At 44.6% G+C, this 17,645-nt stretch overlaps 1 protein-coding gene across 2 annotated transcripts in view; it reads right to left on the reverse strand.

Annotated features, from left to right (window-relative positions):
- RFNG (RFNG O-fucosylpeptide 3-beta-N-acetylglucosaminyltransferase) overlaps window positions 1-17,645 on the reverse strand; it is a 282,630-nt gene that overhangs the window by 104,025 nt on the left and 160,960 nt on the right. For both annotated transcript variants that reach the window (XM_069655318.1, XM_069655319.1), the window contains 2 exons: window positions 2,602-2,650; window positions 1,990-2,092 (listed from right to left, as the gene is read on the reverse strand). In XM_069655318.1, the coding sequence (XP_069511419.1) occupies window positions 1,990-2,092; window positions 2,602-2,650 (152 nt within the window). The remainder of the gene's footprint in view (window positions 1-1,989; window positions 2,093-2,601; window positions 2,651-17,645) is intronic.

Below are 17,645 nucleotides of genomic sequence, written 5' to 3' on the forward strand. Positions count from 1 at the left end.
TGTGTCAGGTATGGCCCAGAAGACAGGTCTTGGGAAGTAAGTGTCTCTATGTGTGTGCCTGTGTGTGTGTGTGCCTGTGTGTGTGCCTCTCTGTGCGTGTGTGTGTGTGTGTGTGTGCCTCTCTGTGCGTGCGTGTGTGTGTGTGTGTGTGTGTGTGTGTGTGTGCCTGTGCGTGTGCGAAAGCAAAAACAAAAACCTTCCCTGCCCTCATTGTAGGAAATGCTCGCAGACTACATTACCCAGCAACCCTAGGCCAAGAACTACAATATGCAGGCCACGTTGGGAGGGGCATGTTCACGCGCATCCACACTGAACAGAGCACAGGGCTTGTGCTCGAGAGTTCCTCCAGGCAAGACGTATCCTGAGGAGCTCTGGCCACGCCCCACAGAATCTGCATTCCTGTCCCTAGCTCAAAGCCGATAAGTACCACACGGCTCTGAGGGGAGAGGCGCACACACGCAGGGGGCACAGCCCAGCCAGAGAAGTCCCCTGTCTCCCATAAAGCCAAGTGCCGCACTCAGGCAACCGCATGCTTAGATCCTTCCTGCATGACCTGCGCATCGGCTGAACTGCATTAGGCAGCCCCTCCGTTCTTGGACAGATTACTGGCTGTAGACACAGAGCACCGCACTGCATGAAAATGAGCCACATGCAGGTCCCGAACCATGGTTGCATGATCAAAGCCACGTGCGGCTAGCTAAAAGAAAACTGCACAAAAGCCACGTTGCTTGCGGCCACGATCTGAGCCACAAGCACGATCAAAGCCACATGCGGCCTCAAAACCCTAAAAAGCTTGCATGCCAAAGCCACATGCAGCCCCACTTTGCATGAACGCACCCCAGACTATTAACCCATAGTTTCGCTATAAAAACACATGTGGGCATAACCCGTGCAAACTAATGTGAGCTCTCTTTGCAGCATTTGCACTGCTCCCGTTTTCCAGACCTGAGAGCAGGCCTGAGACAACAAGGGACTCTCCAGCAGCCAGCACTCACACCCTGAGCTAAGTGCCTTTACTGGTTCAGACCAACGTTTGTTGGTTATTGTAGCATTGGGGAAATGTATGCGTGTAGGGGTAGGAGTATGTTGTGGTAGAACGTCATGCATTGGTTCTAAGCTTACCCTATCTCCCCCAACTCATCCACAACCTCTTCCTAACCCGGTTAGCGTACATATCCACTCAACGTTTACTAACCCTCCTTCCCCGCTGGAGTTGGAGGCCCATGTAAGCATAGACTTGCAGGCGCCGAAACCGCATCGGTAGTTGGTTTGTGCCACTCCTGCGCCTTGGAGCTGTGGATCGTGTCAGCAGTGCAAGCAGCAGGAATGTAAACGAGCCTCTTTCCAGAGAAGCAGAGGAGGAATAAACCAGTCAAACAGAACTTTACACATAGGTTGTTTATATAGTACACCACAAGGTTGGATAGTTGGGGCAGAAGGAGAATAGTATTGTCTCCCACATTTGAACATTATAAAGCAAAATATCAACTCCAAACAAACATACAGGAACTTGTATGACTCTGGGTCCCTTCTCTGTTCGGAGGACACCAGCAGAAGATATTCCACTCCATACATCAGCTTGGTGATGCCATCTTTCTAAACGTGCAGGTTTCAGCCCAATCATGTAGTACTATGGATTAAGGCTGGTTCACCAGTAACTGGTAGGCCAAACTGGAGAAATCCCCATTGCTACTCTGGATTTGTGTAAACAGATGAAGAGGTAACAATACATGAATTTGATGCAAACAGATACAAGCAAATGGATAAGCCCTTGATGCATCACCAGCAAACCAGTATCTGAACATTTTCCAAATCCAGATTAGAACATTCATGCAACAAATATTTGCTCTTAAAAAACAAACCACTGGGTAGGTATGGAATGATCTTTGGAAAGAAAGTTAAAGTGTTTTACAAAGGAGGAGAACATTGGCAGCCTTAGGAGGGGGTGGGGGGCAGTATTAACTTCCTATGCAAGCAGGACCTACATACTTTCGGTCAGATTCAATGAACTTGTCATATTCTACAGCCATCTTGCAGCAGAGTGCCTGGCGCGTGTGCACAGCTGAGCAGTTGGTGTTTATCACTTGGATTCCTGCAGACACAAAGACAAGATCAAATCAAAAGGTTGGACACAAGGCATAATTACCAGCTCCCAGAAATCTTCAAGATTATTTAATGGGCCACCTACTCCTCAGGAGTCCCTTTCAGCACTCTACCAGATTCCTCCCTATCCCGACTTCCATTCGGGAGAGGTTCATTGTTAATAGATTTAACCAGCAGAATTGTACTAGAGCAGATCTAGAATGGGACGGGTCTAGGGAATATTAAAGCTTCTGGGTAAATTTAGCTGCAAGTTAGTATTAACTTCCTTTTTGGCAACCAGGGGTGCTGCAGCAGTAAAGCAAACGGCAATGACATTATCCATCTCTGAGAGGTGGGGTAAGGATATTCTTCTAACTGCACCCTGAGAACAGACAGAGTACATATGAAAGCTAGTTGGGGAAGAAAATACAGAGCCCTTACATTGTGGGGCCATCTACTACAAGTGTGGAATAGAGTAGAAGATGGGTGTTTACATCAATTCAGAATAGGGCATCATACCTGCCCTACGGCGTAGATCTCGGTCTTCCCAATCAGTAAATATAAATGTCTATGGAAGAAAAGAAAAAAAAAAAAACACAAGATCAGTACATACATTACCAATCTAGTCCAGTGCCACACTTAAGTAGGTGTGACAATTTAGCTTATCCCACTCGACTAGAAGTAGCATACATTGACATAATAGTTGCTCATTTATGCCTTTCCTCTGCAGTTTATCCAGATGCTATCTTCGTTGCTAGTCTTTCTTCTCTGCTCATTGCCGGCTACTAGTGGGGCTACAACAGGGGACAAATGTTTTTATGGACCCCCAAACTGTTTGCTTTTATTTTTGACTGTGGTCTGAAATTACAGTGCAGTGAAGCCATCAGTTCACAACACTGGCTTTTGCTCATTTGTCAAGGGGAAACTGACATGTCCTCCAGGCTGTCCATACTAACAAACATAATTTCCCTTATTCTTGCTACTTTACAATGGGGTAGAATACACTTTTTGTTTTGCCCTAGTCTAACACTCTGATTTTTGGTAACCTTGGTGAGCCTATGGGACACGCTGGTCGCAGGAGATCCTTTGTAAATTAACAAGGGGGGGTCCTGGGAGTCCCTCTGCCAGACATTAGTCCTGGTTACGAGAGACTTACCCAGAGTTTTTATCTCACTATCTTTCACAGAGAAGAAATATCCCAAACATACCAGTCTTTGGCTTGCCCTGGGGCAGTCCAGCACCGAAATGCTAGCAGGCTAATGTCTGTCAGAGGGACTCCCAGGACCCCCCTTGTTAATTTGCATATTTAAGTAACTTTGGGTCTCACCCTAAGTTACTAGGGGAATCCAGACGTGGACCCCTTGCTCACTATTCTTAGAGAGGCACAGCTCCACCCTAATGATGAGGTCCAACCAGACCGAAACACGCGTTTGGGGTTGCTGTTGGTTATCTTGTTCAGAGGAGAATTGCCTAGCATTTCGGTGCTGGACTGCCCCAGGGCAGGACAAAGACTGATATGTTTATTCTTCCTCTGTGAAAGATAGTGAGCTAAAGACTCTGGGTAAGGCTCTTGTAAACCAAGACTCATGTCTGGCAGAGTCTCCCAGGACACCCCCGCCCCTTGTTATTAGCAGATCCTTTGTGCAATTTTTTTTGTGCATCTTGTTTTAGCCTTACTGCATTTGGCTACCTAGTGTGGCTTGTGTCCAAACATGGCCATGCCAAGAAGTTTAGCATTTGTCTCATGGCCATCTTGGTACCAACGCTTCTTCCTGACCTGTGAGGAAAGGAAAATACTTCTATGGACTTCTGGTGCAGCGAAATCCAAAGCTTTGTGCGTGCTATTGCAGGGCCATGTGCGTTTGCTGCCAGGAAGTGGGTTGGGACGGTCTGGTCCCAATCCACAAACTGGTTTCAGTGTGTCTGATAGTATGATGGAATGCATGGGGGCCGAATCTTAGACTGGCTAGTGGGAGTTTCAGCTTTTACCTGGTTTTTGTATCAGAAGAGGACCCCTGCACCTGTTCCAGAGAGATCCATGGAGCGTTGAAGCTCTAAAATGTGGTGATCCACAGCTTATACTACAGGATTCATCTCTGCTAAATATCATGGCTCTAGTAGCCAGGGGCCCGAGATAGGAGGCAATGTCCTACCATGACGGTTGTGTCCCGATGCGTCGCCGTGCATCAGTGGCAGTCACCCAAAACAGCTTTCCTATGTCCAGTCCGGTGCTGAGAGGGGCCCTGAATGGAATTGGTCTGCATTCTTCATTCTGAAGACCTTGCACAAGCATTTTTCGCCGACCAGAGAAATGTTGTTTATTTATTTATAGAGCGCCAAACCCGAGGAACATAATAGGGGTATACAGACAAAAGGGGTTCACATGAATACAGTGATATGATACATAATGGTGGAGTACAGACTCAAGGGATTCCGGACATCGAGAGATAGAAATTCTATTACCACGTTCCAAAATACAGCCACTTTTCAGGAAAACACAGTTTCATAAATACAATACATGGGTATAAAGTAATATTATCTATGATAGGAGTACACTGAAGATAATACAGTGATCTGATACATAATAGGAGTATATCAAGAGATATAGTGAATATACCTGAGGGTAATGTGCAGTGGACCCAGGTTACTATGCATGGTTCTAGTTATGGACAGCTATCCAAGTCTACTCTCGTGCATCTTTGGAGATGAGCCACAGTTTAGTATTTTTCTGGACTTTGTAGAAGGATTGGTCAGCTCTTAAGGTGGTGGGTAGTGAGTTCCAGAGTTGAGCAGCCATGACCGGGAAGCTACTGTCACCTGGTTTTTTAAATTTGAACCTGGGTACCCTTAGGCAGCTGGAGTGAGCCGTCCTGGTGTGTCGAGTGGGATTGTTTTTGCAGAACTTGTCAGAGAGGTATTGGAGGGCTGAGGCGGAGTTATTGAGACATTTGTACGTCAGGGAGACTGTTTTAAGGTGTATTCTATCCTTAATAGCAAGCCAATTGTGGTCACGTCTTAACACAGATGTGTTGTCTTCTAGAGATGCCATGGCAGTTCTGAGTACATAATTCTGCAGAATCTGAAGTTTGACGATATATTTGCTAGCACCTAGGTATAATGCATTGAAATAGTCTGTTTCTGACAGTATTAGAGCTCTGGCCAATGTGATGCAACTTTCTGTAGAGAGAAAGGGTTTGCAGGCATGGATGAGATTGCAGGCGTATGCTGTTGCAGAGGCCTTAGCACTGACCTGTTTGCAAAGCCTCAAGGAGGAATCCAAGTGGAACACTAGGGTTTTTTTTACTCTTTTAGCCACCTTGATGTCATTACCATCAATGTTGAAGGAAAGGTATTGGTTACTCAGTTTTTTCTGGTTGGACAGTGTGGCTAAGTGAAGCAGCTCAGTCTTCTCATCATTCAGACACAGACCATGTGTGGTCATCCAGGCCTGAAAGATGAGGTAGATTTTGTTGATCAGCGCTAGATCCTTGTCATAATCACCTGATAGAGGTATGAGGATCTGGGTGTCATCTGCATAGTTAGTGTAGGCGACACCCAGATGGTCTAGGTCAAACAATGCTTTGGTGAACACATACATGGCAGGCGACACACAGGATCCTTGTGGAACTCCACAGGTTATGGAGATGGGATCAGCAGCTGCCGAAGATGAGAAAACTCATTGATGTGTTATTTAAGAAGGACTGGATCCAAGCCTTTGTTTCTACTGAGAAATGGGTCGCTGTTGAAAGAGGTTTACACAGTACCTTGTGATCAACCAAATCAAAAGCGGCTGACAGATCCAATAGGAGTAAGAGAGCAGATTTCCCTTCATCTTTCAGGTCGTCAATCTGGATCTTCAGGTCCATCAGGGCTGTTTCTGTGCCATGTTGTGGTCTGAAGCCAGATTGTCAGAGTCCTAGAAGCGTGCTGGTCTCCAGATACGATTGAATCTGGACGCAGACAGCTTTGTCAATGATCTTTAGTAGAAAAGGGACCATTGTAATAGGTCTGAAATTAGTGTGGATGCTCGGGTCCAGGGAAGGTTTTTTTTTCTTCTTTTTTTAAGGAGTGGGAGTACCTATGAGTTCTTAAGGTTCGTGGGGACAGTGCATGTGCGGAAGGAAGAGTTGATAAAGCGTGGTGATAAAGGGGCCAAGTTGGCCGGCAGCTTCTTTGATGGTATAGGCTGGGCAGGTATCCCCTTGGCATTTGGAGGGTTTAAGTGAGGCTATGATATTTTCCACTTCACGAGTGGATACTGAGGTCAATTTAAATCGTTGAGGGGGTTAGGGAGGTTGGGGCAAGGTTTCACGTGGGTTGGCTAAAGTAGGAAGGTTACTTTTTTTAGCATATTTTGTTTTGGATCAGAGAAATCTTATTAGCCAGTGCCTCTTGGATCTGGGTGCACCACTTCTTGTCCTTAATGCAGTTATCTGTTGGAGGGGTGGGAGATTCAAGTTCTCTTAGAATGGTAAAGAGTTCTCTGGAACTTGAACTGGCTTTTTCAATCATATTGTTGTAGGTGTCACGTTTAGCTGAACGAATTTCTCCTTTTTAGTTAGCTAACATTTTTTGTAGGTCGTCTTTGTTGGCTGAGGAGGGGTTGTTTTTTCCAGGTCGTCCCCCCCATTTCCTTTTTTCATTGCATAGGGCTTTAAGTTTGTGTGTGAACCAAGTGTTCAGATGTGCTTTGGGTTTGCCTTTACACAGTTGTAGAGGTGAAATACTATCTAGGGCTGAGGTAATGGTATTATTGTAGAGATCCACTAAATTTGCTGGATCGGAGGAGGCAGGTAGGGGATTGAGTAGTGGTTGGAGAAAGTGCATTAGATGGTCTACCGTGATATTCTTTTTATTCCTGGTCAGAGCGGGTGGAGCCGTAAGGTTTTGTTTATTAGGGAGTGCACAGTCTTGGATAGTAAAAGTGAGTAGAATAAGAAATGCTGAAAAGCTCCATAAGACCCGTCAGATGCCCAGAACCTGGCGAGACCTCAAAAAGGCTAGATCCAAATTAGAAAACCATATGGCAGACAGAACAGCGCAAATACTGCTAAACACTAAACAATCATATTACATACACGGGGGGAAGCAAGCAAATTCTTGGCAGCCAAATTACGCAAACAGAAGGCGCGCAACCACATTACCCGGTTAAGAAATAGTAGTGGGGAATTGCAAACGGGAGATAATGAGAAGCTAGAAACGATGGTCCTCTTTCACAAAAACCTGATGTCTAGCGGGAACCTGAACGCGGCAGAACAAGTGTCCTATTTGTCGGCCATAAAACTGCCACAGATTTCCGAATAGCAAAAAGAACAATTAGGGGCCCCTTTCACAACACAAGAAGTGGGTGACGTGATAGCAGCGCTACCTAGGGGAACGGCACCTGGCCCAGATGGTCTAGGGAACGGGTTCTACAAAGTATTCCTGATGCAGCTGACAACCCCCCCGCCCCTCACTCGCCTTTTTAACCTAATTAGGGATAAGGGAGCCGTATCAAAGGATATGGGACACTCGGTCACAATTCTTCCCCTAAAGCCGGGGAAAGACCCGGTGGAATGCTCCAGTTACCGCCCCATTGCCCTCCTCAATACGGACGCAAAACTGTATGCAAAAATACTCGCAAATCGGTTGGCGACAGTATTGCCCGAGATAATACATGCAGACCAGGCGGGCTTCGTACGGGGAAGACACACTCAGGATAATGTCAGGCAGGTAATTGACATCGTAGATTGGGGCACCAGGGGCGCCCAGAAATTTGCTATGGCTGCGCTTGATGCCACACATGCATTCGACAGCATAGACTGGGAGTACGTAAGTCTGGTACTAGAAAGTTTCGGCTGTGGACCGACATTTACCAAGATGGTTCTGGCTAATTACCAGCATCCATCTATGCACCTAATTGTAAATGGCTACACATCAGAAAGACTCAATATCCGGAGAGGTACTCGGCAGGGGTGTCCTCTCCCCTCTTATATTCGCCATGGCAATGGAGCCATTTGCCCACAGGATTAGGGAAGACCCGAGTATTAGAGGGGTGCAAACAGGGGGGACCCAACAAAAGATAGCCCTATATGCAGACGATATTATGCTTTACATGGCAGATCCAAAGCACACGTTACCCAGAATAATTAAAGAACTGCAGAGATTCGAAAAAACATCAGTTTTCACAATAAAGTACGCCAAATCCAAAGCACTGAATGTAACCGAGGGTAGAGGGAACATAACATACCTAGAGGAACGCTACCCCCTACAGTGGGAAAAACAGTCCCTGGAATACCTAGGAATCCGCATCACTAGATCCACAAAAGACCTGCTCAAAGCAAACATCAATCCTCTATGGAAGCGCCTGCAAGGAGACTTGCAGAGATGGGACGTCCAGGAATTAGCATGGTTTGCTAGGATAGCGGCGATAAAAATGACCTTGTTACCCAGACTACTGTACGTGGTAAGTTCTACCCCGGTGGTGATCCCCCGAAAATGATTCAGCAGCTCCAAAAAGCTGTGTTTAAATTTATCTGGGGGAATAGGAAGCCGAGAATCCAAAAAGAGATCATGATGCGGCCAACACTCCTGGGGGGGCTAGGAGTGCCGGATATAGGGAGATATGTCTTAGCGGCCCAATTGGCGCCAGCACTGAAATGGGCGGGTAGTGACCCCCTCCCAGAGTGGGGGGAAATAGAACAGTCTGCGACTGACACCCCACTATGTATGCTACCATTCCTTAAGCCAAAAGCACGGGAAAGGGGAGATATCCTACTGGAAGCGACAAAAACGACACTTCACACCTGGGATACGGCGATCCGGGGAGGGGGATCAAACAAGGCCTGGGTCCAATGTCCCCTATTGTACATAATCCAGATTTTTTGTCTGGGCTCCACAAAAATTTCTGGGACGGTTGGCAGGGAGCAGACGCAGTGTCCTTGCGGGACTTGTACCAGGATGATGCCCCACTTTTCTTTGATCTATGCAAACAAAGATTTGGCATCACCGAGCATCACAGGTTTAAATATATACAAGTGCGTCACTGGATCTCACACCCAGAGGTAAAACGGGCTGGATTACGCCCCCCAGTAGGTCTAGAACGCACGATACAGGAGGGGACACATGAAAAAGGGATCACTAGACTGTACAAGTTACTAGATAAATCGCAAGCAGATATATGAAGGACTGGGAGCAGGACATAGGGGAGGAGATTACACAGGAAGAATGGAGTCAAATCTGGAGGAGGGCTCACAAACTATCCAAATCCACGGCAATCAAAGAATCAGCATACAAGTTATGCTATCAATGGTATCTGCCCCCAAGCAGAATACATAAAATGAACCCCACGTATCCTTCAGATTGTTGGCGCCAGTGTGGAGAAAGAGGTGACCTGTTCCACATGTGGTGGTCGTGCCTAAGGATAAAAGTGTATTGGAAAGAAATACTGAGTCTAATCAGAGACATAACGGGTGCAGACCTACCACAATCCCCTAAGGTCATCCTGTTGGGGGGGCAGTGTCAGAAGGGATATACGCTGGAAGACAGTGGAAGGCCCTACAGCCCCATGGAGGTGGATGAAAGTGTAGGGAGTTATGGCGGTGGAGAACATTTGCGCCACAAAGTCAGGGACATACCTGAAATTCTTAGCCATATGGGATCCACTTCAGGACTATGTGGGGGAGAGGGAGGCTCAATTCTTTAAACCCAGGATTCTAAGAAACATCCATATCAGATAAAGACAGCAGAAGACGAGGAGGGATGAGCTCAGGAAACTGCTTTGCTTTGGTTATAACCTTGGTTCAGTTTGGTTCAGATAACTTTAAGGGAAGGGGGTGGGAAGACAATAATAGTCTCAATGTCAAAGTTAAAGTAGGTTAAATAATTTGTTTATACAGATGATAATGGCTGTAATACTGCTGTAACCGAAGGCTAACTGTTGTCTTACGTTAAAAACAAAAATGAAAATAAAGTTGGTAAAAAATAAAGTGAGTAGAAAGTGATCAGTCCAAGGGTAAGGTTCAACAGATGTTATGGTGGTTACGCAATTGAGGTCAGCTACCCAATTCTTCCTTTTTCATTATGTGTGGGGAGAACTCTTTGGGTAAGGCCTAGTTCAGCGAAGGAGTTTGCGAAAGCCATGGCAGATTGGATCAGCGGGGCCGTTGAAGCCCAGATTGAGGTCGCCCAAAATAAGGATTTGTGAGGTAGGCTTGGTATTAGTGGAGAGAAGGGAAATTAGGTCTTCTTCAAATGAACCCAAGGGTCCAGGCCATCTATAGATCAGATGCACCGTTATAGTGCACGAGTTGGTGAGGGGAAGTTTAAATGTCATCAATTAGCAAGAGTTGACAGAGTGAGAGGCGATTCTGTTTGAACCTGCAACCCTTGGGCATCAAGGACCGGGACTGATGGCGGGATAAGCGGATCTGGACCCTCTTCTGAAGAGCTGCCAAGTCATAACAAGAATCCAAGAATCAGAGTACGGGGGGGGGGGTCTTGTAACAGTACTTACCCGAACCCCATAACTCCCCTTTAAAAAGTTTGTGTTAACCGTTACAAACATTTATAACAGTTTGGCTTTGCCACTGCTTGCTCGCGTAAGAATTCCAAAAGTGGGGTTCACTTTTATTCATTAGAACAACTTGTCCTCTACCCCTTGGAACTCTTCATTGGACCCCATAAGCCCTCCACTAACTCCCCCTGCCCCCCCAAATCTCACAAAACTGAGAAACATTAGTGAACTTAATGTATTTTTCCCTACACCAGTGATATATAGCTATATTTACTAACATGTAATATTATTACACAAACTAGTCATTTTTCATAGTGTTATAGGGCCATACATAAAACTGTTTGTCTAAGTGGGTTCCATGACTTAAAGGCATGGTCTAGTAAAAAATGTTATTGTCCCTACGGGTCGGCCATGTTTTTTTAAGCCTAAGTGGCTCGATTTTAGAAAACTTTCCTATGGACCTTACCCGAGTTTTCGTCCATTAAACGCACGCGAAAACAAGCACCAGGAAGCCGCCATTTTCTGATAATCCTATCTTTTCCCCGATCGCTCTGGCTGACCTGCTTTTGCGGCACTAAATCAATTCCCCCGCCCCTGAGCCTGACATTATCAAAACATTCATATTCCCCGCCTCTCTCCGTGACATTACTGTGCTGCGTAGGCAAACGCGCCCAGTCGTCTTCTGCGCAACTCCACACAGAACCCGGAAACCAACACAGATCAACTCAACACAGCGCGCCACAATTCGGAATATGAAACTATACTTTAAAATGAAACAGCAACACGGTACATTTGGTAAAGAACATTTATTTGACATTAAATGTTTAGAGAATATTCAGCAATTGCCATATGAACTCCGAAAGCCATTTATTTTCTTTTATCTGTATCCGCAATAACTGTTCCGTTTCATCTTGAGTCACGCGCTGTTCCTTTATGGTACACAGGGTGTTCATTTTCGTAAAAAGAATCACTTTGGAAGCACAGTGAACCACAAGGCTGTTCCATCAAGTAGGCACTAGGCCAGCGTAAAGGTTGATATGTTGCTTCTAGCCACTAGTACATCGTAAGGGCATGTGGGCCCTTGGCGATCGTCCCATAATATGGTGATCGTGCTCCAGTTGTTGACACGAAGCTGCAGGTGTCTGCTGAAGAATCCATTTGCCGGTGTCTCAAACAGATGGCAGTGGCAGAATGGGATCAAATACCTGTTATGAAAACAAAAAAATTATAATTAATTAGTCTCGCTAGCCGAACTTCATTAATATTACTCATTTCATTTATTACGGCCGATCAGAAACTATTTGCTTGCAAGGATAGTTCAATGGAGTATGTTCGTCTCTAAAAATCAATGCGAAAAGTAACGAGATAAATCGAGGCCAACACACAATGATAAACGACAGTTAGTCTACATGCGTGAGGAATGATATGATATGGCATTTGTAACGCGCCTATACTCGTGTTTCTAGGTGTGATGAGGCAGGTGGGGAACAAGGGCAGACAGACAACGATCCTACTAGGCCAGGTGTCTTTCTGATCGCGCATGGGGAAGGGCTGCACATGGTTAGTTGAATACAAATTAAATAATAGGGCCAGCTGGTGGCAATTGCAAGGTAAATGCCGGGAGAAGGGGCTGAAGGATACAGAGACAGTCCCGTAGTGCAGGTAGGCAGTGCAGGGAAAAGTGGCTGGGCCAAGGACCGAGATCGGTGAGACCAGTGGACCTGCATGCCCATGTGCCCACTACGAACACGTTTTACTTGCTTTTCCTAGCTCTTCATTCATTCATTTATTCATGCATCCATTCATTAAATCTTCATTCCGGTATAAAAGCGTGTAAAGATTTACTTACATTATATTTGAAATTTCCATTGTGTCTTTTCGTAATGCAGTCTGTAAAACGGACCGTGCTCTTGATAACGATTTTTCGTATACTGAACTAAACTGAAACTCGGTCTAGTTTCTGAATTTTCTGCCTTATCGTCTTACGTTATTGCGCACTCCCTTCAAATGTAGTTCTTTCGGCATGGTCCCTGTCTCAAGGTGAAAAAACAATAGACCCTTATACTTCGAGTGCAACTTGTGGGCCTCATCTGGGCGCTGTCCTTCGCATTCTTTATTTGCAACATCACGTAGTATAAGCATCTGTGAGAACTTGAAGTTTAGAATCCGTCTATGTAGTGCGCCTCAATGTGCAAATGCGAACTGGCTTCTCTCCCAAATGCCACGGCCCGCTTGGCTGGCGCGTTCTAAGTGCCCCAATTTTGTCCCCGTTGTGTGCTGGCTTTGCAGCCCAAATTGAGACATTTAATTTTTGGCGGAAGGTCAGGGAAAGTATAAAGTACCACAGGAGTTGTTAAAAGTGAGATTGTTTGTTTGTTTTATTATTTGCAATAGGCAAGCCTCCCCTCCGTTAACAGTGCACAGCATTTACATTTACATGAGAAGAGACATGAGAAAAATATATACATACACATATGTGAGGTGAATAGAGAGAATTCAAAGATGACACCCAGCTTGTTCGCCACCCATGATGGTGAAGGTAGGGGTTAGGTTTACAGGTACACTGTACATTAACATTTATTTACAAAAAGACAATCGTATTGCAATTATTTAAACCGGGATTTGTACTTCACAATCAGCTGTGCTTCGGGTGGGCATGGCACAGTCGCAATTGTTCGGTGGCAATGGATCACTGCTCTGCACAGAAACATCCAAAATTCCATATCTGTGCTTCTCTAACACAGCCACAATAAGGCCTTTCACAAAGTCGAACTGCATTTCATCATAGACTGGTTTGATCACCCATTGCTTACTTTGTTTTGAAAACACCTTAGTGTAGCGAGGCATCCTTACTTTACCCCTAGTCCTAGATTGTTCACGTCCGACATTGCTGTTATGGGCCAAGACCGCTAGTAGAGTGCGATGTTTCATGCCCCGAAAGCTAAAATGCAATCGCTTTGGCCTGTACTTTAGGCACATATTGTGGAACACCTCCAAATCTCCTGTGTGACAGAATTCTGTCAGTCCTCTCAAATCTCTTAATAGAGTTTTGTTGAAAACAATCTGCCCAATGGCTTTGTGTGTCGGTGAAGATGGAATCAACCACTTCTTCCGTGCCTCCTCTGGGGACAAAGGGCCATGTTCACATTGGTGGATGTTCATTTGCTGTCCAGCGGTGAACGTTGGTACAGTGGTGCATCAGTGACCGCCATTTTTCAAGTAGCATTTCCACTGACCCCTCAAGTTTTTGAGCTCCACCAAAGATGGTTGGTGATATGTGACTACTGCAAAATACTTTCAAAACCTTTTTTTTCCCCTGCAGCCAAGATTTTCTTATTGATTGATTTAGCAAGATGCCATACGTCAAATTGATGTTTAATATGTGGGAACTGCCCTCTCATGGTCTTGGCAATTGAAACGTGTCTATCCGTGGCTATGAGGTCGATGTACATTCCCCTTGATTGTAGATATTCCACTGAATTTATAAATCCTAGTTTCTCCATGGCCACTGACGATGCACATTGTGTTACCTGCACGACCAGCGAGCTCACAATTTTCTTACTATCCATGTCCTGAAAGTGGTAGGTGCAGTACTTGGCAGAAAATCCAGGGCTGTCACACTGTCCATCGCCGGCTAGCCTGAATCTTCGAATGTACTTGCTGGAGACAATTGTTCCATTTTTCAAGCATCACTAATGGCCGGAAACAGATAATCACGTTGCTATATGTAGTACAGCGCTTTAGAAATGAAATGGAGTCCCACAAACTGAAAGAAAGCCTCTAACTTTCTAAAACTGGAGCCACTAAAAAGTGATGCAGCCGCACACAGTAGATTGCCTGCTGGCAGTTTCCCCAGCATCGGTTGTGCAGACCATTAGAACCTATGATTTAATCTACAGGCGGCATTTATTTTGACGTTACTGCCTTTTATTTGACGAGTCACAATCAATGGCTTCCCAAATACTTTCCCTCTAATGGAATGCACACATTTCCGCATACTTATAATTTCCATCAAACAACTGTCGAATACAATGTATTTGCTCTCTTTCATTAGACTGTCATCCTGCGTCAACGTTGTTTCGGCCTGTGACGTTGTGGAGATTTCAACACATTGGAAAGTAATATCGCCGATATCAAGTTCTGATGCGTCTATGGATGCTGCGGCTGGTTCATTCTCTGTCATTTCGACATCTATTACTTCAACATTGATGGGAGAACACAACAATGTCGACAGGTTTTTTGGTGGCAAATTTCTGGCGGGTGTAGATTGTGTAAATTGATCTGCAAATACTTCAGAGCTATCTTCAATACATTCAATAACATCTTCTTGTGGTGGTGCGGTCGCACTGTAGCTATGGTCCAATGCAACTTTGCTGTAGTCTCCAAACACAGTTAATTCATGTTCTGGCCATTGGACATGAGCATCTCGAGCCTGAACACGCCTCGCTTCAATTAATAGTTCCTCCATAGTGTACACGGTCTGGCAAGCCACATCTCTCATTCGCTTCACTGTCTGTGTATGTAAAGTTCTGACACCCACGGGTAACTGAAGGAGAGATTGGAAAAGGGATGTTCAGTTTAAACACAAGATGGAGTGTAGTAGAATTGACTGGAAAAAAAACATAAAAAAAATAGTCCCCAGCACAAACATTTTTTTAAAGTTATGAACTGTTTGTAACTAACTTTTTATGTTTTTTTTTCTTTGCAACTTTTTTGACTCGACCTTCAACATCTGCACGCTGTAGCTCCGATTCGTTTCCGCATGTCCTCCCTTCCTCTTGCGCTGAAACGACTATATCCGCATAGACAGCACGGAATGAGGCTCCATCGTCTCCCTGAAACATAGTACTTTCATTACTATGTATCAAAATATTGTTAGCATAAAACACACGTGAGGACGAACACACGGGTACATCTCAATAGCCAAACACGATTTAAACATTGTGTGCAACAATCAAACGACAAGTATTCGACCAGTGATGATCTATTTCGATGGAACTGTCAGTATCCTCTGCATGGACTGCCATGAATGGACTGCCATGAATGGATGTATTGGAGAGGAGGCATCCGCATCTCCCTGAAACACAGTACTTGCATTAGCATGCTTTTCAATATTGGAAACATAACACACACTTGGGGTCGACGGCACAGGTACATATAAAGAGATAACCACAAATGATGCATTGTCCAAAAGAATCAAGGAAAATCCAAATATGATCACATTTCATCAACTTATTTCAACGATTCCTTTACATCTGCATCATCTAAATGAGATGTTGTGATTGTGGTGGAAGCTTCGTCGTCTCCCTGAAACACAGCACTTGCGTTAATAGGGAAGAAAGTATAGCAAATGGAATCACGTTATATGATCACGCATGATGGAGCTGTCAGTATCCATACCTCGTGCTGCTGAAGAATATCTATTGATGTTGCAAATGTAGTGCGCACTTCCGAAAGCTGTTGCGCCGATTCGTATACGCATGGTCCCGCTTCCACTTCCACTTCCCCTGGAATTACTTGAATGTCAGGCTCTGCATCAAGTGCAGGGGTCGACGCTCCATCAACTGCCTGAAACATAGTACTTGCATTAGTGAGGATTACAATAGTGAAAACATAACACACCTGGGGTTGACAGCACAGGTACATATCAACGGCTAACCACGAATGAAACATTGTGTAGAACAATCAAACGACAAGAATTCCAGCTCCGATGAGGACGCTCGATGGAGCTGTCAGTATCCATACCTCCTGCTGTTGAAGAACATCTAGAAATGTTGTAGATGTGGCGGACGCTTCAGCATCTCCCTGAAAGACAGTACTTGCATTAGTATGGATAACACTAATTATAACTGAAAACAAACACCAGTGGACGATAACTAAGGTGTATATCAATTGGAAAGCACTAACCAAACATTCGGTAAAATGATTACACGATAAAATAAAAATATTACTTGACATGCATAAAACAGGTCTGTAGCGGATTAGCCTAGTAAGATTACCTGATAAGCGCTAGAAGTGGTTGATAACTGCAACCACGTCAAGGATGTAGAATGTTCTTGCTTCAGATTCAAGGGATAGTCAAGAAGTTGTAAAGGTAAATTAATGATTGATAATGAAATGCCAATATTAAAACTAGCCATGTAAGGCTACAGAATACTTGTAAAATGCTCAATACAGCACAGTTCCCTGTTCCCATATATATACATTGCGTTTGTGGGTTATGAAATCGAAAAAGAATATATTGGTAAATGTCATTATTCAAAAAACTATACACTCATATCAATATCGAAATTATTACAAGGGATAGAACACCTACAATATCAATTAATCCGTTCGGATACCTACACACTACCGCAAGGCCTAAAGCCAAATCCGGACACTTGACTCACCGGTGGCGGAATGTGGACGAATAGAGTGGGAATAGCGTTTGAGCAATTACTGTGTCGTTCGCTGTTTATTCTTCTTTGTTACCCAAGATGTTGTGTACATGTCCAAGGAAAAGTGCCGGCTGCAGATGCGGTATCGATCACCCCTCTTGTCCTGTAAGACTTGTTGGACTCTACTTTCCAGCTCATCCAGTGGATATCCGCAATGTCTGACCCATTCTCTTATTCGATCAACAGTTTTCGGGAATACATGCATTGTAGTGCCTTCAGATTTAGCATGGGCCTTCGAAGGGCAACCGCTAATCAAACAGGCAGGCATTGTTGATAAATCTGAAAAGTAAATATCGACATTATTATACAATCTTCAAGAATAAAGATTTGATACAAAAGTAAATGAATCATACAATATTCAATGCAAGGTTTGTTTTGGTCGCAGGAACTATACCAGTTCATTATGTGCATCTTAGTATTTGCATAAGATGCAGAAATGTATAAATGATGTGACTAAAAATTGAACATGTGACTCATCGATTGGATGTTCTGTATTGCACGAGAAGGAAACATGCTTACATTATAGACTGGACCCCCGAAGGGTGCAATTCGATGACAATAGACAGATGAAAATAAATAGATCTATTGATAGCATAGCAATGGAAACTCAAGTCAATAGCAATGAGACCAAT

The sequence above is a fragment of the Ambystoma mexicanum genome, chromosome 3q, assembly GCF_040938575.1.
Source record: "Ambystoma mexicanum isolate Mex_15411 chromosome 3q, UKY_AmexF1_1, whole genome shotgun sequence".
Lineage (NCBI taxonomy): Eukaryota > Metazoa > Chordata > Amphibia > Caudata > Ambystomatidae > Ambystoma > Ambystoma mexicanum.